At 48.1% G+C, this 24,896-nt stretch overlaps 1 protein-coding gene across 1 annotated transcript in view; it reads right to left on the bottom strand.

Moving 5' to 3' along the window:
• SH3BP4 (SH3 domain binding protein 4) overlaps positions 1-24,896 on the bottom strand; it is a 160,896-nt gene that overhangs the window by 11,800 nt on the left and 124,200 nt on the right. Inside the window, exons 3-4 of the mRNA XM_085645121.1 lie at positions 3,922-6,290; positions 2,579-2,767 (exon numbers count right to left, since the gene is read on the bottom strand). Of these exons, the coding sequence (XP_085501247.1) occupies positions 2,579-2,767; positions 3,922-6,290 (2,558 nt within the window). The remainder of the gene's footprint in view (positions 1-2,578; positions 2,768-3,921; positions 6,291-24,896) is intronic.

Genomic DNA, 24,896 nt, shown 5'->3' with positions numbered 1-24,896 from the left:
AGTCCGGTTTAGGATGGCCGGTCAGGCAAGCTGGAGCAGTATCTGGAGCCCTATATTTCTTATCCAGACGAGGCAATACTGGAGGCACCGAGGAAGGGTTCTGCATGATCTTAACACCCTGATCCCATATGTACTCTATAATAGGGATAGATATAACGGATTTTTTAAAAGGCTCTTTAAAATCGTAGAGTAAGCAATCCAGTTGGTGTGAGGGCATAGGTATTTGAAAGTGCTGCGCCGCTCTTTCCACTATGTTGTGAAAGCCTCCAATGTCCTCAGGAGGCGAGTCAGCTGGGGCGGGCACGGGAGAAGCTGGACAGGGAAGTATGTAATCGTCCCACTCGTCACGGGTAGACTGGGTATCCTGAAGTTCCCCTTCTTCATGTTGATCCTCCTCCTCATCGTCTGTAGAAAGTGGAGGCGGTGATGTGACAGGCTCAGACTGTAAGTTTAACGGAGGAGGTCGCGGTCTTGGTAGTGGAGACACAACTGGAAGCGGAGACGTTGCAGACGTGGGAAATCTCTGCTTATAGTCCGAAATGAGGAACTGCAGGTCAGAGACCAGAGATGCAGGCAGGCAAACAAACCATGGGAGGTGGAGGCGGATGGCATTCTTCAGGAGAAACCGCCTGATCTTTCTGCCCTTGATCGTCATAGTCCGAACTGTCCTGGTACTTAACGTTCAGTTGCGATGGGCTCGTCGCCGTTCTAAACATACTGCCATCAGAGTCTTTTTCCTCCAAAAGATGTGCTGGAGGCAAGAGCTGGACTCTACTAGGGGAGGTCAGGGTCAGGGTCAACGTAAGTTTTGTGATTTTTAGATGCACATACGTACTTTGTAGTTCAGAATCTGTCGCCGACAGTCCCGTTGACGGTATAGTCGTCAACGGTGAAGCGCCGACGGGTACCATAGTAGATTGAGGTCCCGTCATCAGAGCAGTCGTCGAAGAAGGTTTCGTCGACGGAGCCGTCGGAGTCCTCGTCGACGATGATGTAGATGTCGATGGGACAGTCTTCGTCGACGCAGTCGTCGGCGATCGCAGCGTCGACGGCAGTTTGGACGTTGACGATGTCTTTTTTATTTTTAGCGTCGACGAGACAGACCTACCGGCAGTAGACGATGGAGTTGTCGTTGTTGATAGTGAATGAGACGCAACATAAGTTGAAACTGTCGTCGTCGACGAGGTCACATTCAATGCCGTAGATGGAGATTTCCTCGTCGTCGAAGGGATGGAAGAAGGCTTTTTGAAGGCATGAAGAACTTCCATAGGAGAAACCTTCACTGGAAGAGTCTTAGGAAGGAGCTCTGAAGACTTTTTATGCGCCTTCTTTTGAGGTGGCTGCGCCGAAGGGTCTGGAGAAGCCACTCTTGGTCTTTTCTGAGAGGAATGTGAAGATATGGAAGAGCCTTCACTTTCCTCAGAAGACAGTACTGTCTTTGTCTTTAAGCCTCTGCAGCCAAATTAAGAGGCGTCCCTCACGATCTTTGAGGGTCTTGGAGGAAAAGGTACGACATACCTTACAATCCTTTGAAGAGGGATTCGGATAAAGGCAGTAGAGACAGTCTGTGTTGATCATCCACATGAAGTCTCTTTTTTCCACAGGAAGCACAAGACCTAAAAAGGCCCTTCTTCGGAGTATCTGCCATGAAGAACTTCACCCAGAAGATGGAAATTTGAAGAAAGAAGCACTGGTAATCCAAAAACAAGGAATGCTGAGCAGAGCTCAGAGGAGACTCCCTTAGCACGATGTGCGGCAGAAAATCTGAGGGACTAGAGCTCCTTCCAGGAAGGTTCTAGAGGGTGGTGATAGCTGATTGGCTACTCTCCAAAGTTTGGTCCTTTTTTTACAAAAGGACGTGGATATGTTACTAAGGTGAGGCCTTTGGCCTATTACTCTATATGTCAAGTGAGACATTACTTTATGTACCGGGGACTCCCATCCTGACGACAGGGAATGATTCAGGCATGTGAATCTATGAAAGATACCCTAATACTGGATAAGCATTGTTTATAGTTTTTATTTTAATGTGACGGAGGGAGGAGGAGAGAGGGAAAGAGGGAGAGAGATCTTTTCCAAGAGACTGACATTAGGTGTTTAAAGCTAGCTTAAGAAAGTATCAGGGTTTTGGAGTGATAGTAAGTCAAGTGCTTCGGAATAACCAAATCTGGTGTTGGATGTCCCAGAGAGATATCACAGACTGACAGTTTTTTGGGCGCCATCTCGGTACGAGAGTAGCTTGGAGTGATATTGCTTTCTTATGGTTGGGTGCATTGAGGCATTAAGGGACATCATTCGGACATCTGTTTTGCTGGAGTAATGTCACAGTTTGAAGTACGGTGTTACAGTTTTACATAAGATTCCTGGAGCAACATCGGGGTCCTGAGAAAAAGTCCCGGTGTGCTCTCTCTCTAAGATTGAGGTTCTCTGGGAGATGGACTGATTTCACAAAGTAACATTTGCTACACAATCTAACACAATGCCCCCAAAAATCCCTATTCTACAGACTCCACCTGTTATGAACCTTGCTCCTCTTTCCCACACACAAAACGCTATGTGCACCTTACAGGAGTCTCACCTCGTTGTCCAGGCCACCATTCTTGTCCCGGTGAGGGGCTTCGTAGGCATCCATCTGCTGCTTTGAGACCCTGGCCAACTTCTCGGCCAGTTCACGCCAGCGTTGGGCCACCTCCACAGCCGTGGTGAGGAGCACAAAGTCCTGGATCAGCCGCACCACCAAACCCTGGCAATCTATCTTCAACAGAGCCTAAGAGGGAAAATAAAAAGAGATGGTTAGGGGTTGCCTGTGTTGGGAACATCTCCAAACAGTCTGCCTTCCAGGCATCACATTTCAGTAATGGGTCAGAGCAGCAGGAGAGCTCACATTTTAAAGGGAAACACCCCCCCAACCCTCATGTCCTGTTGTTGGTCCTCAATGGAGTGCGCTGTCAGGACTCTGCTGTAACAGGTCATTCAGTGCAAATTTGCACCCCCTCCCCCCCCCCCCATCCAACTCAATCCATTGACTTACTAGCACTCAGGCTAGTCAACATGTGGTTTATCAGTCCAGGATGGGCAACACGGCCCCTGTATGAATAGTAGGGGGCACCAATGTCGTGCACCAGTTTCTTATAGCACAAACATATGACGCCCTTTAAGGTGTTGACATAGTCGACATGGGGGAAAGTGGGAAAGCTAAAGCTTACAAAAAATAATCATGTTGTCTTCCCATTTACCCTTTGCTACCACGAACTCCGTACACCAATTACCTATCACTATACACCACTAAAAGAAAACACTTTGCATAAGTAAATCCTTCTGGGTGCATGAGACACGCTGTGATATATAGTTCCCCTAATCAGAGGGAAAGAAATGAACACAGGCAAGTTTGCCTCCAGAACAAAGAAAGACATTTCTGGGTTCCTTTTTTATCCAGATATTGCAAAGAAGGATGGTTAGAAAAAAACAAAAACATTTAGTGTTAACTGGACAGCTTCAAAATGATGATATCATCTGAAATAGTACTTGGATGCCAAAGGGAACTTAGTCACAGTATAACACAAGAAATGATATATAATTCATATGCTAGTTGACCTGCAAACAGCGGTGCACTGACATACAAGAAAATCTGGACCATTCCTATCAGGTTGGTGCCTTTGGAAGATGGGTTGAACTGGGGTAGTCTCACTAACATACGCTGGATAACTGACTCTACCTCGGATTTGCCTGCCTTTCAGAAGCACTTGCCTAACAGGAAATCACGATTTCCCGGTCGGCCAACAGTCATAATTCTTTACCCGGCGCCATTTCAGAGTTTCTAGTATATCATGTACTACAGAATTTGCATGCAGGGTATGCTTTGAGCAGGAGTTGGGGTACAGGGGGGTTAGAGGAGGGAAATAAATCAGGGGGGGCTCTTACCATCATGAGTTCTTTCTGGAACGACTTCCTCTCCCTGGCCTCGGTGTTGTTGCAGTCTTCTTTAAGTTTCTCCAGCACGCATGCCACCCGCTCTGGCTCACTATCCAACTCCGCCCGGCAGAAGTGGTTGAGTGGCAAGGCAGCATAGCCCAGGGCATCCGCGAACGAGCGCCAGCTGCTAATGTTTTCCATGAGCAGGGTCCTTACTGAGGAGTAGATATAGGTCAGAAACTTGCAGGGTCTCAGAATCTGTTCCAGCAAGGTACTAGTGGTGAGATCAGGGCCTTGGAAGTACGCAGGCTTAGCCTTCCCAATCACAAGCACGTTTTTGGCATGCACGAGTCCGATCTTGCCCTGGTAATGCCCAATGTACCACTCTTTGGTCCACAGCTGGCCTTTTAATCGAATCTTCTCCTCAGTGAGCAGTGCAACAATGTCCCCTTTCTTATATTCCAGCAAGTAGTGGTTCTTGCTTTGCCGTATAACAGTCTTAAGGAGTTTACCATATTTCAAATTGGATACTGGCCGATCCCGAAATACTGGAAATCGGTAGGTGGACGCCATGGGGGATAGGATGATCTTCCCCACCTCATTCTTTTTCAGAAATCTTCTCTGGGCTGTGGACTTAAGACCCGACTTGGGGGGAGGAGGCGGAGTCTGCACGCAAAACTGAGTGATAATGTTCTCGTGATCATCTTTCACTTGCACCCGCAGTGTGAAGTCGGTGAGCTCGTTGGCATTGTGCGAGCGAATGGGAAACACCAAGCGGCAGACCTTGCCTAGCTTCATCTGGAAACCACGCACCATCTTGGCCTGCTCGTTGGCGTGCACTTCATAGTTGGTCATATTGGAGAAGAGGCAGAGCTGCAGGTCCTGAGGCCGGACCAGCACAAATTGGTGCTTCCCCCAAAGTTGTAACACAACAGGGGCTGCACCATGGATCTGCCGTGCAACCTCATTCACCAGCAATGTCTTTGGGGCGCAGTCATGACCAAAAATGGCCACCACAGTTTTAAAGGATGGGTGAATGTGTTTGGGTCCATACACACCCACTGTGATCTTCTTGCTGATAAAGTCCCACACTGTGGCAGGGTAGACAATGTTTTGCAGGGCTAGGGCTACCACGGTCACATACATACAAGGCTCCAGGTTCTCCAGCTGGACCTGGATGGTGTCACCGTAGCAATAGGTAGAAATAACAGGGGAATAAGGGCCTTCCTTAGTGTCACTCCTTAGGCATCTGATACTCACCATATTTTTGTTAACAATTTCATTTTTGACCTCAGCAGATACTTTTAGCTCTAGGGTGATGAAGGTCTTCACCTCCATGTTGCTGAGTTTAATCTCCAGGACTGGGCTGATGGTGCTGGACTTGTCACTGTTGAGTTCCAAGGGTGGATCTAGCAGGGCTTTCATAGAGATTTGCTGGGTCTCACCTGGTGGCACATGGCCTTCAGGTATGTGGATGCTGATGTTGGTGTCTGGCAGCTGGACCGCACCTCCACAGCTGTCCAGTTTGCACACAATGTTAGTTTCCAGCGGCTGTGTCTGACCCCAGCCAGGGTTCTGCCCAAGTTGATCCAGATCGTGACAAGATCTTGCCAACTTTCTGTGGCTCAGCCAAGCCGCCCGAAAATCTTCTCTGCTCTGGAACTCTTCGGGAGAAGGAGACTTCAGTGCTGTAAAAAATCCAGAAGATGCAGAGTTCTCAGGTTTTGCTTGGAGGACAGACAATTCGGATAGACTATAGGAACGCTTGCTACGGAAAAAAGGATTGTCACGCCGGACAGTCTGCTCAGAATTGGGAACAATGATGGATGGCTCATCAAAAAAGTGTAGGCCCAGACCATTCATTGTGATGGCGCTAGGTTTGCAAGGGGAGGAGGACACAGGGTCAAATAACAGCAAATCTATGGTGGGTTTGGAGACTGGCTCTGAGTCAAAGACTGGTGATGGGTGTAGATCGCCGTTAAGGAATGGATTTTTGGGTGCACCATTCAAAAATGGGTTATTCTGGTATGCTTTAGTAGAATCTTCTTTCACAAACGCAGCCCAGTCCCCAAGGAGGTCCAGCTCCTTCATGCTTTCTTCAGGGCCTTCCAGTAGATTGTCAATCATCCCACTGTCACTTAGAGAAGAGTAGCGGTGGTTTAGGGGCTGAACGTGGGAACTGGGGATGTAGCCCATCTCTGTAGTGTTGTGTGCGTACCACCAGTCTCCGCCTGACGTGTCAAGGACATACAGGTGATCTCCCTTTGAGAACTTGAGGGTGGTGAAGTTGCTGGGACGGTAGTCTCGAATGGCCACCACTTCCTTCACATTGTCCAAAGATGTTGGAGCATCGATGAGCAGGGCACTTGGAGTAGGCACTGCAAAAAAATAGAAAAACAAGGTTAAGTCAAATCTCGATTGTTGTATCCAAATTCAGTATCTAAGGTTTTTGCAACTAAATAGCACTTTACACCCCACGAAAGCTATAACATACATTTTGGACTGTGGTGAGACTCATCAAGAATTGAACAAATTTCTTGTGATAAGGCAGCACCACAGATCAGCCCCCACAGAGAGCTGAGAGAGGGAGAAAGCAAAGTCTCTGTATGGTGCCAGATCTGGGACATAAGAGCGTATGGGGCACTGCATTAGGTCTGGAATGAAGGGCACCGTCAGCTCATGTGAAGCAGGTCTCTCCAATGCAGTAACATGGCATGGTATAGATAAAGTTTGAGGTGCACTGACTGACCTTTGTACAGTGCTAATACACTGCAAGGGGATGCTGCAGGATTCCACTGTGTTAGTTAACACACAGAATATTAGCTGCAAATTAATTACATTGATATGTTGCAAAGGTGTGGGTGGTCCTAAAGTTCACAGTAAACATGGGCCCTGAAACCATAGCTGCGTTTGTCTACTATGAACAACCGCAAAGAATATCCATGAACCAAAATCTATTTCCAAAAATTCAATACTTATTTCACCAGCATTGTTTGATTAGGTAAGATGCTCAAGTCTGATTTGTTTGGAGGTCTTCTGTCCATTTTCTAAACCTGAAGTGCTCTGCGAAAGAACATAATGGCCAAATACAGACTGTTTTACAATTGAAGTGTTTATTATTTTGTTGACTGGCCACATCCTGTCACATATGTAATGCAGAATAGCAACAGAGTAGACGTGAAGGGTCCTTCGAACAAACTGACTGAACATTGATGACAAATGTTACTTCTTAGATTGCTTCTTGGTCTAGTATAGAGTTCAAAATGCCAGAAGCACCATTACACTAGGACGAGTGGGGGGGTCAACATTGTACAATGCAGCAGCAACATTCTGCTCTGGCAATAGCTTTCTGGTCGGGTAATATGGCAAGACCACATTACACTAGAACCATTATGGGAAAGAAATGTCCCCTGAATGATTTGTCGACATGTACGTCTGCCTGAGGTACTGTAAAGTCACTATAGGGGACTATGTGGCCTGGACGGATGAATCAAGCGGGCTTTCTATCGAGTGCGACTACTGTCCCTTCACTGGGCTATAAGGTAGTGACAGTGGTGGCAGCATGAACGGTCAGTAGAATATTCTTTTTTCCCCGATACCTACAGAGGGGGGGGAATGCCCTACTGCCCACACCTTATAAATTGCCTGTTCACTACAACTGGGTCTTCACTGTGTGTTAAATGCATGCATGCCCTCAGTGTATAGCAGAAGTGTGCAAGGAGTAGGAGTACCTATGGACACTGCAGAATGCATTCTGAAACCACTGTGTAGGTACTCTATACAAAGTGGAGGGTGGAGCTCATCCATAAGACAAGCTATGTGGAGTGCACAACACAGTCTCGGCCGATCCATCGGATAGTTAATGAAGCAAGTGGGCACGGGAGGACAGGAGACTGCAGTGTCTTTGAAGTGAGAGTGCTGTCTAGACATGTCCAGCCTTTTGTTTCCCCAGAGACCAAAGCCAGCTGGTTGGCAAGCGTGAAGGCTGCCCCCTCCCTGTGTGCCATTCTTTTCTGTAGCCGTGAGGGTCGGCTTCCCAGACCCAGCTTCCTTTCGGGTATCACCTTAAGAATAGAGTCTGTACATCCAAGATAAGTGAGGTGATTACGATAAAGACCACATGAAAATGTGCTGAACTCGGGCAACTCCCATTTCGGCTATGCAGGGCACTCACGCGGCTTTCAAGATAAAGTAAGGCGGAAAAGTACATAAATGTAGGATTAAACGGAGCGAGCTGGCTGCAAACATGAATGGACACAGAGTCCGATATGCCAAATGTGATTTTGCTCCCAGGCTGGCAATCATTTCCTGGTCCTTTATCCAAGTCTAAACCTTTTGATCTTGCGCTCAAATATGGTATTCATGGAGATTTACTTTGCCATGACAAAGCTCAGCCTGAGGGAAACGCGTGTCAGCTGCACTCCCCGTATCACCACACCTGATCTTGAAAAAGGCCAGAAATATATAACTGCACAGTTTCGTATTTGGTCTGCACTCATCATCAATGCTACCAGCAGGTATTAATTTGTGCAGGAGCCGGCACTCATATTTTGGGACTGGAGCTTATTTTTCATCAGACATTGACCCAGAGCAAGAAAGACTTGCAGAAAATGGAGAGGGAGAGAACGATCAGAAAACTAAAAGCAGTGACAAAGCAAGAAAGGAGGGGATGAAAAATAACTGCGAAAGAGAGACCGGAAGTGGAAGAAAGAGGCAAAGGTGGAATGAAAAATAGGCACTATGAGCACTAAGGAACCCTGGGAGTCGGCTGCACTGGCGGAGACCAAGAAAGTTTGGCCCGCTGCACTATTTTTTGTACCAATTAAGCCCTGGGCGAGGCCTTACTGAGGAATACCTCGATGTAAACAAAAGACAGGAAAATAACAGAGGCTCGGATGCCTCTTGATGTCGAGTGAGCCAGCCTTGTCCACAGGAGCGGGGCAGAGAGGAGTCAGCTGGAGTTGACGCAGACCCGGCATCAGCAGCTGGACTGCAGGGCAAGTCTGTGAAAGATCGCCCCCTGCTGGCCGTCTTCATCTTCTGACCTGTCCAGAGTTATCGAGCCAGGTACGGTGCAGCGCTGTCACAGCGGCAGCAAACGGGTGCGCCCCCGGGACCCTGCTCACTTTGTTTTAAGTAGCAGAAACAGGCTACTTTAGAGCAGCCTTACGGCTCGTTGGATAAAAGCTTATATACGAAGCATCCACCAGTCTTCAGTATAGACATTATTTGGGGTAGACCGGATTGAACACCGAAAAGCTTCAGAAAGTGCTGGTCTTGAGATTCCTATTTGAATATGCGACCATTTTCAGGGGGTCACTAGTCAAATGATGTAAATTCTGATAATGAGGGGCCTCCATGCCCAACAGATCCTAGTGTGCTAATAAAGGTTACAGAGCAGAAATGATAATCGGGAAATCATTCTAAACAGGTAGACCAGTACTTCGTTTACTAAAAAAAGACCTTTGGGCCTCTTCCACCCAGCCAGCCGGATCCTAGCGGGCTCTGACCAGCCCCCTGGGGTCCAGGAGTCTCTCGCCTGCCCTTAGATGCAGACAATATAGTGAGACAAGGGCAAGACCAAGCGGGCTGGTGTAACCGGATATCCCTCCTGCATCACCCACAAGTTGACTAAATAGATGGGCATGCCCGCACTTCTTGTGGGTAAACTTTGGCTCGGTGCATGGCTGTGCACAAAGCTCTGGATAGACACTATCCTCGTGCATGTTGAAGTGGTTCCCAGCAGTACCTTAAGTCATTCATACGGTTTAAGGCCCCTGTAGTGGTTACCCACTGAGTCACCCACTAACTAGCTAGCAGGAATTTGGGGTTCTACCTACGACTCTTTTACACCCAGAGCAATGTCTGACAGCGAAGGTGCAGGACCAGGGAAGAGTCGGGGAATCTCCCCAGAGGCAGCTCCAACTAGCTTAGTGCTACTCTTCCCATCTCTCGGGTCCTTGAGGGTCCTACCCCCTACTTCCTGGGGAGTTCATTCGAGGGCATGGGACCTCTCATGACGAATTCATCCCACAAGGTCGTGTGGAGGCCTAGCATGAGAAGCACACCGTAAGGGTGCCAGAGCCATAAACTAATTGGTGGCCTTGAAAGGAGGTAGGTAACAAAATGTCTCGCCCACCTTCCACGTAGATGACTCGAGGGCAAAGGCAGGAGTAGTAAAATATGCGTTACAGGAAGCGCTGGAGGGGGGAGGGGAATGCATTCAATGAGGCCTAGCAACCTCCCCGCGCTGATTGGCCCATTTGAAGGGGCACATGCGTTGGCCCAATCAGCAAGTTGAATAGGGTAAATATAGAGGGCGCAACGGATGGGCCCAATAATCAACAGTGGTACCTGGCCCGGCGCAACTCCACACTGGTGAATGTCTGCTGGGTGTGGCAGACTTGGTTGCTAGCCTCTACAGTAGCCCACAAGCTAACTCTTGGCTTAAGTTCAGCTTCTGCTATCACATTCTCGCTCGTGTCCCCGCTCAGGCACCCAGCCACTCACCTGAAAACACTGCTACTCATGCCAGACTCCGCCCTTGGACACTGGCGGCACTCAGCTGGCCACTCTGGAGGTAGTGGTGCCCTCCTCCCCATAAAACACGCTAACGCAGGAGCTCTCCCCAGAGCGTGAGACAATTTTCAGTCACTCACTCATTCACTCCAGTATTTTCAAAGTTTTTTTTTTAATCGCCTAGTGCACCCACCCCTTAATCATTTTTAATCAGAAAAACAATATTTTTCCCTTTCAAGCCTTGGTACAAAGCACAGAGAAGCCAGACTTTTGAGGCATTTGCAAATACTTTTTCTGGTATGACAAAAGAGGGATATTGTTGTGGATCTTGACTACGTAGATAAGTACATAGGAAGTCACTACACTGGAAAAAACACAAAGCTTAATTTGACAAATATAGTTAAGTTTTAAATGACATTTTCACCTAACATCTCAAACTAAAAAAAGAAAAAAAAAAACACTGAAATTCACCAGTTATATAGTTAACTCCAGTATCTAACTTGAACCCTCGCCTCGTATGGTGAGGTCTTTTCAGTTATCAGTGATGTTATCAATGATGTCAGAACATATCACTAGAGTTCTAATCTATGAGGTCATAAGCAGTGCAGGGCAATGGCTCAAGTTCCTAGGAGTTACCCACAACTGGTGGATTTGCAGCTTAAAATGTTACGTTTTAACAGAATTTCACCTAACTATAACATCACTTCAACCTTTTTTCAGTGAATCTTTGAATTTTTTTTTTTTTTTTAAATGTAAAGTAAGATTTTATTGCCATACCTAACTAGACCAACTCCCTAATGGAGTTGGCTACAGTGCATGGGCTGTAGCCAGGCCCCGCACTTCCCCACTGAGTCCAGCCACCCCCCAACCCAAAACAGACACCAACACCCCTTTTTAGGTTGAGCCTACTGGCAGCGCGCTTGCGGTGCGCGCTTTGCTAGGCATGCTGTATTAGGGTATGCACTAGGAGCCCACCCACTCTCTGCCCCTATTTGTAATTGGCTTTGTGTCACTCTCCTTCTTAAATGCTGGCTTCTGATTGGTAAACAGGCTTGTTAGTCCCTCCTTGGTACCACCTTGTCTCCATTTGTTACCGTCCATAAGGACTGGACCTTTTACTCCTCATGTTACACGGTCTGCTTTATCTTGGCTGTAAGCACTATATTGCTTGATGTTTTTTTTTATTTTTTATTTGCAGCACGGTTTCCTTTCACTTTAGCGTCCGCGCTTGTTTATTTAATTTATTTGCAGCGCTGTCCGCTTTCACTTTAGCGGCCGAGCTTCTTTATGTAATTAATTTGCATCCCCCACATGTGCGCGTGTGCCTCTCTATGTCCCTGAAATAAATTCACTCGGTGTGCTGAACAGAAACACTGCACAAGCTCTGCCTCGGCAGCTTCCACGGCCCGACCCAGTTTTTAAGACAAATAAAAGGCATTGTCATTTACAATGCCAATAGCTTACATTTGCGTAAACGCGAGATCTATTTCATTGCAAATGCTTGTTTAAAAATGGATTTCTAAACCCAGCAGGACTCAGAGGAATCCATTCTGAATCCCAATGGACTCCAGAAAGATCGCAGCACCACAAATTTAACCCCATTTGAGAACCCCCCCAAAGCACATTGGGTCAGTGTACCCCTACCCAGACCCCTCAGTTTTTTTAATGATATGGGGACTTAGTCCCCCAAAGACTTGTAAAACTTCAGCAAAATGTACCTTCTTGTTGCGGCCAGCCAATCAGAGAGCAAGCTCCTGCAGGACTCACAGGAGCTTCTTGCTCCCGCGGGAGCGAGGCAACCGACAGGAAAAAAAAAAAAGCACCCTCGACCAGTGAGATTGCTCTATTATTTTAAGTTACGTGCCCACTGGACCCCCTACAGAGTCAACCGTCCACATATCTATAGAGTTTTAACCTTAATTTCTCAAAAGCTACTGAACGTATTTACACCAAATCACAAAATTCATGCTTTCTGGGTATAAACATAGCTGTCTGCCAACATTTGGTAGATTACCTTGAAACTTTCCAGGAAGGAGCTGAGGTGGATACATTTTGTTTTTGGTAAAATTTTGTCAAATGGCGGCAAAGTTATAAGCAAAATAAAAAAATCTATTTCCTATGGTAACTAGGTCCTAACTGTAATTACGCTGTGGTGAACGTGTGTGTATACACACACACACACACACACTCACGTTAGCCACTGCGTAGTTACCATAGGAAATCCATTTTGTCTTTTGCTAATAACTTTGCCGTACATCAGGAAGGGGGGGGGGGAGGAGAAGGGATGGGGGTGTGTGTGTGTGTGTTTAGTTTAATTTGATTTAATTACCTATTGACTTAAATATTTAACAAACTGCAATTTTAAGAGGGCAATTCCATTAAATTGAATAGAAAATGGTCCACCTGTATAGTGTGTTTAATTGCTACAAGTCTGCAAACCCTAAAGGATAGACTAACAATGACTGTATGATGTCATGAGGGATGTCGATGTCTTAACATGTCATGACTGATGTAATCTACGAGCTCATAATTAGCATTTAGCAGGGGCACAAGTTATAGTTAGCTCAGCAAACTATGGCTGGTGAATCTATCTATATAATTTCTATTTAATTTATAAATGCATGTTAGAGTCCTGCAATTGAAACATGAAGGAAAATAAATGTATAGGTCAATTTATACAATACAATGCCATGCCATGCAAATGTATTTTCGGTCATATTCATAAGTTTACAGCAGAAACGAAATCATTTTTTTCTGCCTGGAATTCAATAGGACATTCCTGGCAGGCATAAACGAACGCGATACCACAGATCTCTTCGTAATGAGTGTGGTGAAATCAGCAGCGGTAAATCCCTCTCGAGAGGAGGGAAGAGGGCATTTCAAGTTGTGGTTTGCCTTCGAAGTTTGGCAACAATGCACACAAGTATGTGGGCATTTCCAAACTTCAGGTCAAACACTTCTCACTGTCGAAAGGGTTGGCGATGTAGTAACTCCCCTTCCAGAATGGGAAGGGAAATGATTCTCCCCATATTTGCTTGCGGAATCGGGGCAAACGCTTTCTCTGCGTGCAAACAAAAATCCCCAGAAGAGGAAATAACACATGCATCTGCACACGAAGCTCCATGTCCTCTCTGCAGATGTAGAATCCCACATAGGAGGAATAGGACCCTGTGGACAGGTCACAGAACATTTCCACTAGTATGCTTGGAAAAACCGGTCACAAATTTCCAGGTGTATGTCTGGATAGGTTTATGAATAGGACAAAAAAAAAAAAATTACGCTCAGACAGACTTCAATATCCACTGTACTTTCACATTTTTGCAAGGGACCTACTTGATGCCGGGGTAAGGTGCCATCAGGGGTCTGTGTCCACAGACTCAGACACCACTCGCACGTGTGATCTGGAGCATGGCGCTGATGCAGAAGGTGTACATGGACAGGGACTTTGCATCTCAACGAGTGACTATTCCGAGGATGTAAGGCAGGTGCATCTTAAAGGGTGGCTCTTGTGTATGGCCCTGTAACTGGAGGGGTAGCTCCGCTGTGAAGGTCTAAACCTATATGATCTGCATGGCCACCTGCTGATGGAGGGCGGAGCTTATACAGTCCTTGCACCCAAAAGGGTGTAGAGGGTCTGAGCCTGTGCAGCTAGCGGGGAGGCTTTGCTGTCCAACGTCCGAGTCCGTGTAATTCACGTAAGCATGGGCATGGCTCGGAGGCTGAAGGTCCGAGTTTGAATAGTTTAAAAAACCAGAGGGGTGGCTCTAAGGCCTGAGCTTTGTATCGCTCCTGTACCCATAGGGATGGCCTGCTGTCAAAGGTTTGAGCCTGTATAGCCCCTGTAACCACAGGGGTGATTTTGCGGTCAACCGCCGGCGCAATTTCTGCAAGTGTAGGGATGGCTCGGATGCCGCAGGTGTGAGTCTGTACAGGTTAAGTAACCGGAGGGGGGCGCTGTGACGAATGGTCCGAGCTTGTACACTTCATGGAACGAGGAGGATAGCTCTGCTGTCGTAAGTCAGGGCCTTCATAGTCCTGGTAAGCAGAGTGGTAGCTCGGGGGTGGAAGGTTTGAGCCTGAATGTCTCTTGTAGCCGGAGGGGCGGCTCTGCTGTCGAAGGCTGTGTCTAGTCCTCATTAAAAAAGGAGTGGGTCTCCTGTCGATGGTCCGCGCCTGCGCAGTCTGGAGAGCAGTAGGGTGCGGCGCCGCAGTGAGATTTGCGCAAGAACCACACTCCACGCTGTTACTTGAAGCGTAAAAGGCCATTTTATTGAGACATGGTTGCAATCATTTAGACTTTATTCAACAGTACATAACTGCAATAAATATATACTTTCCCCATCCCATACCGACTCATTCTCCTTTCATCCATTCTCAAAACCATCTCACCTGTTAGACTCTTCCCCCATTCACTCGGTGACCTCCTTCCTCTCCCCATTCTCACCTTCACTTGCCCTCCAAGCATCCTCTGTGTAATTTCCTTCATTGGTCATTGCTTCCCGCGCCCGCTATCAGTCACCTGTGTACCGTTCTCCCCCGCCCCCCGAGGGGTGGATCCGCCCGTATGTGACTACCCACCCCTCCAAAGTACCGTGACGCCTCTACTCTGCAACCTGCCCTAAACTGGCTCGCTTAACCCAAATCTGTCCCAACCCTTCGCTTAACGTCTGTAGGGTGGGTGGACAAACTTTTTTCTCCCTCCCGGTGGTGCTCAGGTGTCAGAAAGAGGCCGGATACTCCTCTCCTGACACCTATATACCCTCCCAACTCCCGCCCCCTTCATTCCTATAATCCCACCCCCACCATGTCCTTCCGGCCGTTGCGCGAATACCCCGGGGGAAGACTGGTCTGCGACCTTCACTTCCCCTGGGGCCCGCACTCTCACCCGAGCCCTACAGTGGGTTACAACGTTTGAGACAGCGCTGCGGTCTAAAGCCTGCCTGTAGGGTGTGTGAAAGAGGTCTTTCAGGCAAATGCTCGGTCGCACGATCTCTGAACGATTAGACGCACATTTTAGTTGTTTCTCTATGTGGCAGGAGGGGAAGGCGCTGCTGTCCATCATTTCAGGGCCTCTATGAGCAGTACCTGGCATGGGAAGCACTGAGGGAGCAGAGCAAGACTGAACATGCCCCGGACTGATGGCCCAGCTCTTGCGGACACAGTGCGTGATCCTAGACACGAGGTGCTCCGGGCTCTGTAGAGTGGAGGGCAGTCACTTTACGCTTGGAAACAAATTCCTCGAAAGGAGTGGTTTGGAAATTAATCTTCCGGAGAGTGAATGACGCGAGCAACGGAAATGGCCATTTCTACCAGTTAAACTGTAACTAAGTGTCTGCTCACTTTGTGTCTATGAAGTGCATGGCGAAGGGCACGTTAATAATTGTGAAAGTTAAACACTACGGAGTGCTCTAGGTTATGACTCCCCCGCCATTCCCCTTCTGCCGCCTTTCCCCGACTCAGTCGCTTCTAGAACTCCCACCGCGAGGTCCAGCGGAGGAGGGGCCCATCGATGGCAGGTGACACAGGGCCCATCGATGGCAGGTGACACGGCAGCCTCTGACAGAGCTGGGGACTGGGGTTAACAGGACTCAACCTGCCCGCAAAAGCCCAGCGACAACCACCCGTGCGCTCGAAACGTGCGTCTCACGACGACTGAGACAAGCCTGCATTCTCGATTTCACAAAAAGAGTCAAACTTTACAATGAAAGAAACGATTTAGGAATGCCCACGACTCTCCCAGGGCAGGAATGGGGAGCAGGGCCGACAGCCGGCCCCCCACGACCCGCCGTGTCTTCGTGCAAATGGCACAGGCCACTAGTTAGGGGGGCAGGGATAGGTGGGCGCCGGGGCGGGGTAGCTAGGAGAAGATACAGTGATAGTGATGAGGGAGCAGTTATTACAGTTTGCAGACTCCATTTTGGCCAGTGGGTAGACGGGTTTAGACGTGGAGAAAGGTAGCGGTTTGGTTAAGGCCAAGTATTTTATTTAAACACGAGTCAGTGGGGGTGGCTAAGGAAGCCTTGCGCATGTTGTGCTCAGCTGGGAGGCCTGACCCTGCAAGGCTTGGTGTTCTCGGGCAGGCTTGGGTAAGTATTGTTCAGCCGGTTGGTGGAACTGTGGAGAACATGATTCCCTCAAAGAAGTAGAGGAGTGGAAAGTCGGGGCTCCAGGACCGCATACTTAGTAAAAGGAGGACACCGACACGGGGTGTATGGTACTAGAACTGGCCTGGAGTACATGCACTCGGACTCTTTTATTGGCAGGGTCACCTGACCGATGATGCCGGTGTGGGGTGCATGTATGGCCAGCCCTCAAAGGAGTGGTTGGTAGACTAGTGACTGTTGAGTCACCAGAACGTGTCCAACAGGACACTACAAAGACCTTTCCGGGGGAACAGAGGTTTGAGGAATGGTGTGGGGCACCGTTGTGCGACGGGAAGTCTGGAATCCATGGCCGCACCAGCAGCATGCATACCATTGCAGTAATTAAGTACGAACAGTGCTTTAAATGGGCCGGTACAGAGTACCGGCACGTCCGAATTTTTTTTGCAGTCAGTACCGGTACTTCTCTGTAACCAGGGACAGTACCAGTACCCTGATCCACAGCACAGCAGGCGCAAGTTAGGTTTCTCCTCCAGGGCAGATTCTGCTCCAGAGGACCATGTAATTATGTGTAATGGGTTAATCTGTTTTATTGCCATAAACGCATTTCTCGTGTGTTTTGATATGTGCTGCAACTGGTACAGAAGTCATTCGGTATGATCATATCTTGCCTTTCGCACCGCGCCGGCCCACTTGCCACACCTCTATTTTAATGAGTTACCTGCACTTCTTTTTTCCCATTTAAAGCACCGAGTAAGAAGGCGGAGGTCAGCTGGGGGCGTGAACAGAACAGCAGCGTCAGTTGGCCGACTAGTTGGGAAGCAGCTTGAGGAGCGTTGAGAAGGTGGGTGGGGAGCTTCATGATGCGGTACTGCCAGAGAGCCAGGAGGTGATGCTCTATATTGAAAAAGTTGTATTTTTTAGGAAACAATTATGCTTTTGAGGGTGGAACGATGGGAAACATAAGTCCATGTAAGTTTAGACAATGAGGAATTACCAGCCCCGATTCCTCATGGGCACAGCAAGGTAACTGAGGTGAAACAAACCACAGGAGAGGCTGGGTAACTGCTGGATTTGAAGGCAATGTAGAGAAAATGTCACCGACGGGAAAGAGAAAACATTGACCAGTCCATGTCCTGATCAGTCTTTGCCAGGGGCCAGATGTTTACAGACACACATGCAGGTCAAACATTGTTCAGCAAAAGGGTCAGTAGGTTTGGATTCCAGAGGAGGGTGGTCAGATAGGGCATGTAGGAGCTGCTATAGCTTTGGAAACCACTGGCAATGGAGACCTCTCAGGTTAAACAGCCTGAGGGGGATAAGACAAGTCAGATACTGGCGGATAGGTCAGAAGACAGAATCCAGAGACTAACAGATTGCAATACAGCTCCTCGACATTGGCCTGAAGCACAGGGCGAGTCTGTGGCAGCTATCCCTGCTACGGGGAACAAGGTTTCACAAGACAGCCCAATCCAACGAGATAGTAGAGGTTATATGATAGTGGTGTAGGAGACTGAGTGAGACCAGGAGTGAGTCGTGAGTGCGGTAGGGAGGGAGATGTGTTGGAACTGAATTATGGGGATGAATGGGAAGAAGGTGAATTGAAAAAGTGGTGATGATCGAGGAGCGGTGAGGCAGAAGATGCTGAACGAAGGGGCTCAAAGTTTAACGATCAGAAGAGGCAGGTTGGATGCATTTCAGAAGCCAAGAGCTTAAGGCAGGAACACCATCTGTGGCAGAGGAAATGCGCAAAGGAGCTAGCCAGCGAGTAAAGAGCCTTCGCAGCACAGAAAAAAACTGCAAAATGATAGGTCACTCGGTATGGAATGTCAATGGTGAAGAACTTATTAAAGGTCGAGAAAATCACGGGGGGTTGGTGAAGTTGTAATTAATATTGATCGGTGGGATAAGATGGTAAGGGAAAAAGATACAACGAGGGAGGACCATACAGTTAGGGCAAAGAAAACAATGGAAGGATTTAGGTGCGATAAGGATATACAATCCGATGACAAAACGGATACAGCAAAAGGTTGCGATAAGAAAGCAGACGAGGAGGATGCTTATACAAAAAAAATGGCATTTATGGGTTTTGCTGGGGTCACATATTTCGGACAAAATAAACGGAATTTGGAAACATCAATATGTGGATGTTTTTAAGTTACTAGACAGACATTCAAGCTAAGGAATTGGCAAGGACACCACGGGTGCCAATCACAGTGGATAATTGGGCATCAACTTTTTTGTTTTTTGCCATTATTTGCTGTGAGAAACATGGTGACAGGGCAGTTGCTTTATTAAAATATGGACATAATTTGCAAAGCTCAGATGCACTTGGGGGTGGGAGGGGATATGCATGGTTGAGATATGATGAAGAATTCAGGGCACAGCTTAGTCTAAATACAGACAAGCCTTGGGGAAGATGTCGATTTGGATTTATGGCTTCAGTGGATGGCATCCACACACCCACCAGCGACCCCTCACCTGGCTAGTGTTTTACCGATTACATATCTGCCTTTTTTTTTTTTTTTTTTTTTTTTTTTTTTTTTTAAATCGCCCCACCCAGCAAGGGGTATGAACTGGGAAGGGGGTAGGAGGGGGGGGGGGCAATAGGTGGGAGATACGAATGTTAAACAAAAGTGCATGCTGGAATTTCAACAAAGGGTTCTGCCCAAGGCAATTTTGCCATAATAAACATAAATGCTCCAAGTGCTGTGGAAGACACCTTTCTAATACAGGTGAACAGTGGAGGGCTCCTAGGTGTAGAGGACATCAGTTACAATCTGCTGTTGTGTAGTTCCTATACACCCTATACAGGATCTGCACGTTTGGATAAACTGTGGGATTGGTGGCAGACTGATTCTGTGCACCCCCACCGGATACGTTAGCCTGTTTTGTATAAGCTAGTTCACAGTGCCACTAGAATCTCCTCTTATCGGGAGAGAATAGTTCTTGGCAACCTCAGAACATGACAACCCTGATCCCTCAGAATCGTGGAAACAATATACTACTTTTCGCTCAGTCACTTGTGCTCACTTAGTTCGTCTCAGAGAGATACACAGAATAAAAAAGCGGGGCGTTTTCAATAAGAATTTATTGAACAGTTTTTCTAGTGCAGAATAGATGAGCTGCAACAACCATTAGACCGTAGCAGAGATCTATGATTAGAAGCACTAAGAAAGTAAATGGATGGTATAGCTACCATCTTGCAACAATCATGAACACATAAAAGTATATAAAATACATGATAGAAAGGTGTGTACTCCTAGGATGCCTCCAACTAGATGTACCTAAATGTACCTAGCATCTATGTAGGTGTTATGCCAAGAATCCCTCCAGGATCTAGTCAACCCCATTACCTGAGAATGAGAGAATATGGAACCCAGTCCTGGTCTACAGTTGGACACACCGCAAGGGATGTTAGACCACTGCGAGCTGGAGTGTCTGCATGCAGGTATCTCAGAGTCTCTGGTCAGTGTGTTGACCGGGAAGTCTCGGTCTCCTCGGTCTTTCTAAGCAAGACATGATGTATATATACCCATAGGTCTCCCCAGGGGTCTTAGCTTGCTGTGTTACTGTGTCAGCATAAAGGAGGACGTTGGGCCTGAACTTTATACAGAAATATTACACAGGAGATGTTGGTCCTGCTGTTAGTTCTGCTGTGCTTCCAAGAGGCCTCATGCATAATGTAGGAGATTCGAACTAGGGAAAAACCAGCATTCTGAATGCAGTGTCATATCTAAGTAAAAAGTCAGTGCCTAAGAACCGTTATGTATGTAATTTAGGGAAGAACATAGGAGAAAGGTTGCAATGTTACCTGCGCCTATGTAGGGTACCTATATGGAATATAACACTGTAACAAAGGGCCCATACTCTGATTAAGGTTTACACTTTATGCCAGCAGCTATTATATCAAAATAGGGAGGCAGCCAAAAAATTGGAACAGAGTTTTAAGGAAGGTTTTCATTTAGGTCATCAAGGGCTTCGGATCAGAAAATGAGCAGATAACTTTAAAAATCGGCAAAAGAGTTAGCTGACATGGTAAAAGCTAAATTGGACAAAGAACTGACAGAAAGGAGGATAGCTGAACCATGGTGGGATTGGCCTCTACCCAATTTAATGATTTTCCCACTGGGGTGATCCAAAAGAAAGAAAAAGTTGAGTTCCAGCCAGAGGACACATTAGTAAATTATTCAATTGAAGAACAGGAAAGCACAGTGATATACACATCAACTCACGATGCAAACAGATTGATAAAGTCTAGGCAAGAGGGTGCTGAAATGGCTAAAAGTGGCAATAAATGAAAGGCTGACTTGAGACCAGTTTATTCAGCAGATTTTCCTTTATTAGGCATGAAATTGGAGGGGAGGAGGAGCAATATATTTGTGGATAAAAGTATTACCAGTGGGGTGTGCGATTTCTTGCTCACTTTTGAAACATTGAGCACTCTTCTAAAGTAGGCCTTCACAAAGAGTTGTGGTCATAAACGGGTATGTCACTATCCGGATGATTTCTTGTTTGTGGGTCAGAAAGGGTCAGGAGACTGTGGCAAAGCTTTGCAATCTTTCCAGAGATTCACAGGATTTGGGTGTATATTTAGCCCCAGAGAAAACGGAGGGACAAACCAAATGTTTGCCATTTTTGTGTATCATATTGAGCGCAGATCTTATGATAGCAAAACTTGGGGGGGGGGGGGTCGCGCGCACAGAGCTCGGGGTGGGGGGGTCGCGCGCACAGAGCTCGGGGTGGGGGGGTCGCGCGCACAGAGCTCGGGGTGGGGGGGTCGCGCACAGAGCTCGTGGGGGGTCGCGCACAGAGCTCGTGGGGGGTCGCGCACAGAGCTCGTGGGGGGTCGCGCACAGAGCTCGTGGGGGGTCGCGCACAGAGGTGGGGGGGGTCACGCACAGAGGTGGGGGGGTCGCACACAGAGGTGGGGGGCTGCACACAGAGCGCCGTGGGCTACTGAGAGAAAGAGGCTGTACAGTGAGCCAGAGGCTGTATACTCAGAATTAATACCTAGGAATGGATTTTTCAGTTATCTTAAAGGAAGGTCATTATTACAGTGTCTGTTGCATGTAGCCACCCCGAGTAACAAATAGGTCTGACAACTGTGGTAGAGTAGGGATATATTGTATATGTCAGAGTTTAAAGACCAACCATAAACAAGCATTTACAATGCAATGGTCTCTGCATTGTTAAAGTTAGAGCTATTGGCATTGCTCATGACATTATTCTTGTTTATGTTTTTGTTTTTAAAACATTTAAAGAAACGGCATTGTTATTTACAATGCCAATAGCTTAATCACTCTCAAATGCGAGACCTTTTGCATTTGCACCCACACAGAGAGCCACCCACACAGAGAGCCACCCACACACAAATAGAGCCACCCACAGAGCCACCTACACACACAGAGCCGCCCACACACACACACACACACACACACACACACACACAGAGTTGCCATATTACTCAGTGTCAGAATGACAATGTTTCGGGCCCTGATTTTTAATCATGAAATCAACGGATTCTACAAACCAAGTCATACACTGTTTTTAAATGCATAGCCCAATACTGTAGTGCTTGTGTACAGTCAACATGGAGCGACCGGACTACCAGTTTAATTCGCGCAGATGTAGGGCCTTCTGGTACTTGTAGTAAGGCAAGTGAGGCATGTCCACCGCTCACCTGATTTAAATCCTCGTCGTTCAGCAGAGTGCTATTTGATAGGCAGTGCGATAAATAGAACACTTTCTGATAGCTGGCTGGCTACCTATTACACAGTTTGCAACGGGACCAGCGGGACTCGGGGGGAGAATCGCGGGAGTCATTGAGTGAGCGTCTGGCGTGTTGCACATCGGGAAGACGCCCGGGGAGTCGTCTTTCGAGAGGGCCTGTCGTCACGGAGCGGATCAGAGGGTGCCTGAGGACACGTACAGGGCCTGCATCCCGGCGCTGCTAGGAGCCAAGCGGGTTGGAGCCTATTGCTCACCTGCCTTGCTGGGCTAGCCAGTAGTGAGGCTCTGGTAGAGTGGGTGCTCTGGCCGGTCATGTTTCCTCCTACAACAAGTGGTAACGTTTTCGGAGTAGAGTTACCATGCCCCCAAAGCTTAAGCGCGGCGAGCGGCGTCCTAATATTACAATGGTGTTAGACGCTCTGATGAGGAAGATTGGGGAGATGGATAGCACCATGACACAGCTGGCGGACAGGCTGGATGCGCAGGAGGGGTCTTCAGGCAGGTCACGTAGGGACGCTCTACCCCCTAGAGAAGCTTTCCTGCCCTTGCCAAAAAAGAACCGGGCAAAGAAAGGATCGCAGGTTGTCCCTGGGAGCGGTGAGGGGGGGCAGCTCTGTCTGTAGTGCCCGCGTCCCACAACCCACCGGCAAGCGAGCCTTCACCCGTAGATCCGGTAGGGGTGCCAGGTCCCGTGGTCCCTGCACTAATTCCGGTACCTCCGGTGCACCCTGTTTTGCCACCAGCACCAGTAAATCCTATCACCACAGTGTTCCAACCGCACCCGGGGGGGTACCAACGCCTCCGATTGATTTGGTCTCCAGCCTAGCAGCCGTGCTTCCCTGGCTTGGGGGCATGGGGTTGAACTTGAGTGCGGCGGGTGTTGCCGGGGCGGACGCATTGGAAAAGGCAAGACAGCTAATTGACCAAAGCAAGCTTAAAGAAGTTCCATTGGTTGTGATCCCCAAAGACACTGCAGGAATTTCGCATGGTAAGCCGCAGACATTGCCATTGTTAGGTGCGGGCGAATCGTGCACATTGTATGAATCATTGTCCCGCCATTTGTCGCAGGAGGTTAAGGAGAGGATTTGGAAGGGGACATACATTGACATTTTTTCACTCTTAATAGAGGATGTTGAGAGGGAAGAGATGAGGAAGAAAAAAAGATTATATGCCCGCGCGTGATTGGGCGAACGAAGTGCAGAAGTACAGGGTGGAGGAGAACATCAGGCATTGGATGCTGGCGTTCAATATTTACATAGCTGTGATGACAGAGCGTTTCCCGGAAGAGGCGCCCGCAATGGCTTGTTATCTGTCCAGGATCAGCACGGCGCAGGCAACGAAGGGGGGCACAGGGTGGTTGGAATATGACAAGAAATTCAGGCGAATCAGGGCATCCGATCCTACTCTAAGATGGAATCAGGTGGAGGGGATAGCCTGGTTAGATCACTTGGGCGGTCTGGCAGCAGAGCCTGCAAAGGACGCGCCAAGGCCGCAGCCCTTTCGGTCGTTCCCCTCATCTGCACCAGGTGGGGGGGCTGGGAAGAAGGGATGTTGTTGGGATTTCAATAGGCGCACCTGCGATTGGCCTCCAGGGACATGCAGATTCAAACACGCGTGTAGTTTCTGTGGCAACTCAGGGCATCCCGAAGCCAAATGTCTTAAAAAACAGAGGGGGGGGGGGGGCAAAAAAATTGGATTGAAGGTGGGTTCAGTAAGGCTAGGTCCCCGATTCTTCTGCATGCAATGACACCCTGGTTAAACAGATACAAATGCACGTCCACGGCGAGGATGCTGGTGGAAGGTTTCAGTGAGGGGTTTAGAATCCCAGTGGCGGATTTTGTGGGTCCATCTTTTTGCAGGAACCAATTGTCGGTCACTCAGAACAATAGGGTAGCTGCGATAAAAATTGAGAAAGAATGTAGGTTGGGCAGAGTGGCGGGCCGTTCGACAAGATTCCTGTGCATAACTTTGTGTGTTCTCCGCTGGGGGTGGTCCCAAAGAAAGAACCAGGGGAATTCAGGTTGATCCACAATTTATCAGCTCCAAGGGGGCAGTCGGTAAATGACTCCATTGATGAGGAATTCTGCTCTGTGCGTTATGCATCTGTTGATCAGGCAATTGAACTCTTGAGAGGTTTGGGCCAAATCAGACATAGAATCTGCTTTCAGGCTGCTACCCGTCCACCCGAGCGATTTCCACCTACTCGGTTTCCAGTTCGAGGGCAAGTTCTTCATGGACATGTGCATGCCTATGGGGTGTTCTGTGTCTTGCGCATATTTTGAAATGTTTAGCACCTTCCTAGAATGGTCTTTCAGACAGGCGACGGGGCATAGACATGTGCTGCATTACCTTGATGACTTCCTTTTTCTGGGGCCACCGGGGAGCACGGTGTGCGAGCAGGCGCTGGAGCAATTTCGTGCATTGATGAAGAGTTTTGGGGTACCACTGGCACAGGGAAAAACCGCGGGACCAGCTGCGGTCATAGAATTTCTGGGGATCGAGCTAGATTCTATCGTGGGGTGCTCACGGCTCCCCAAGGATAAGGTGAAAAGGTTTGGAAACTCACTGAGGCAATGCTTAGTAACAAAAAGGGTAACGTTGCATCAGTTGCAGCAAATGGTGGGTCAACTG

This window comes from Triturus cristatus, chromosome 3_1 (genome assembly GCF_964204655.1).
Source record: "Triturus cristatus chromosome 3_1, aTriCri1.1, whole genome shotgun sequence".
NCBI lineage: Eukaryota > Metazoa > Chordata > Amphibia > Caudata > Salamandridae > Triturus > Triturus cristatus.
This window is presented reverse-complemented; position numbering and strand designations above follow the sequence as displayed.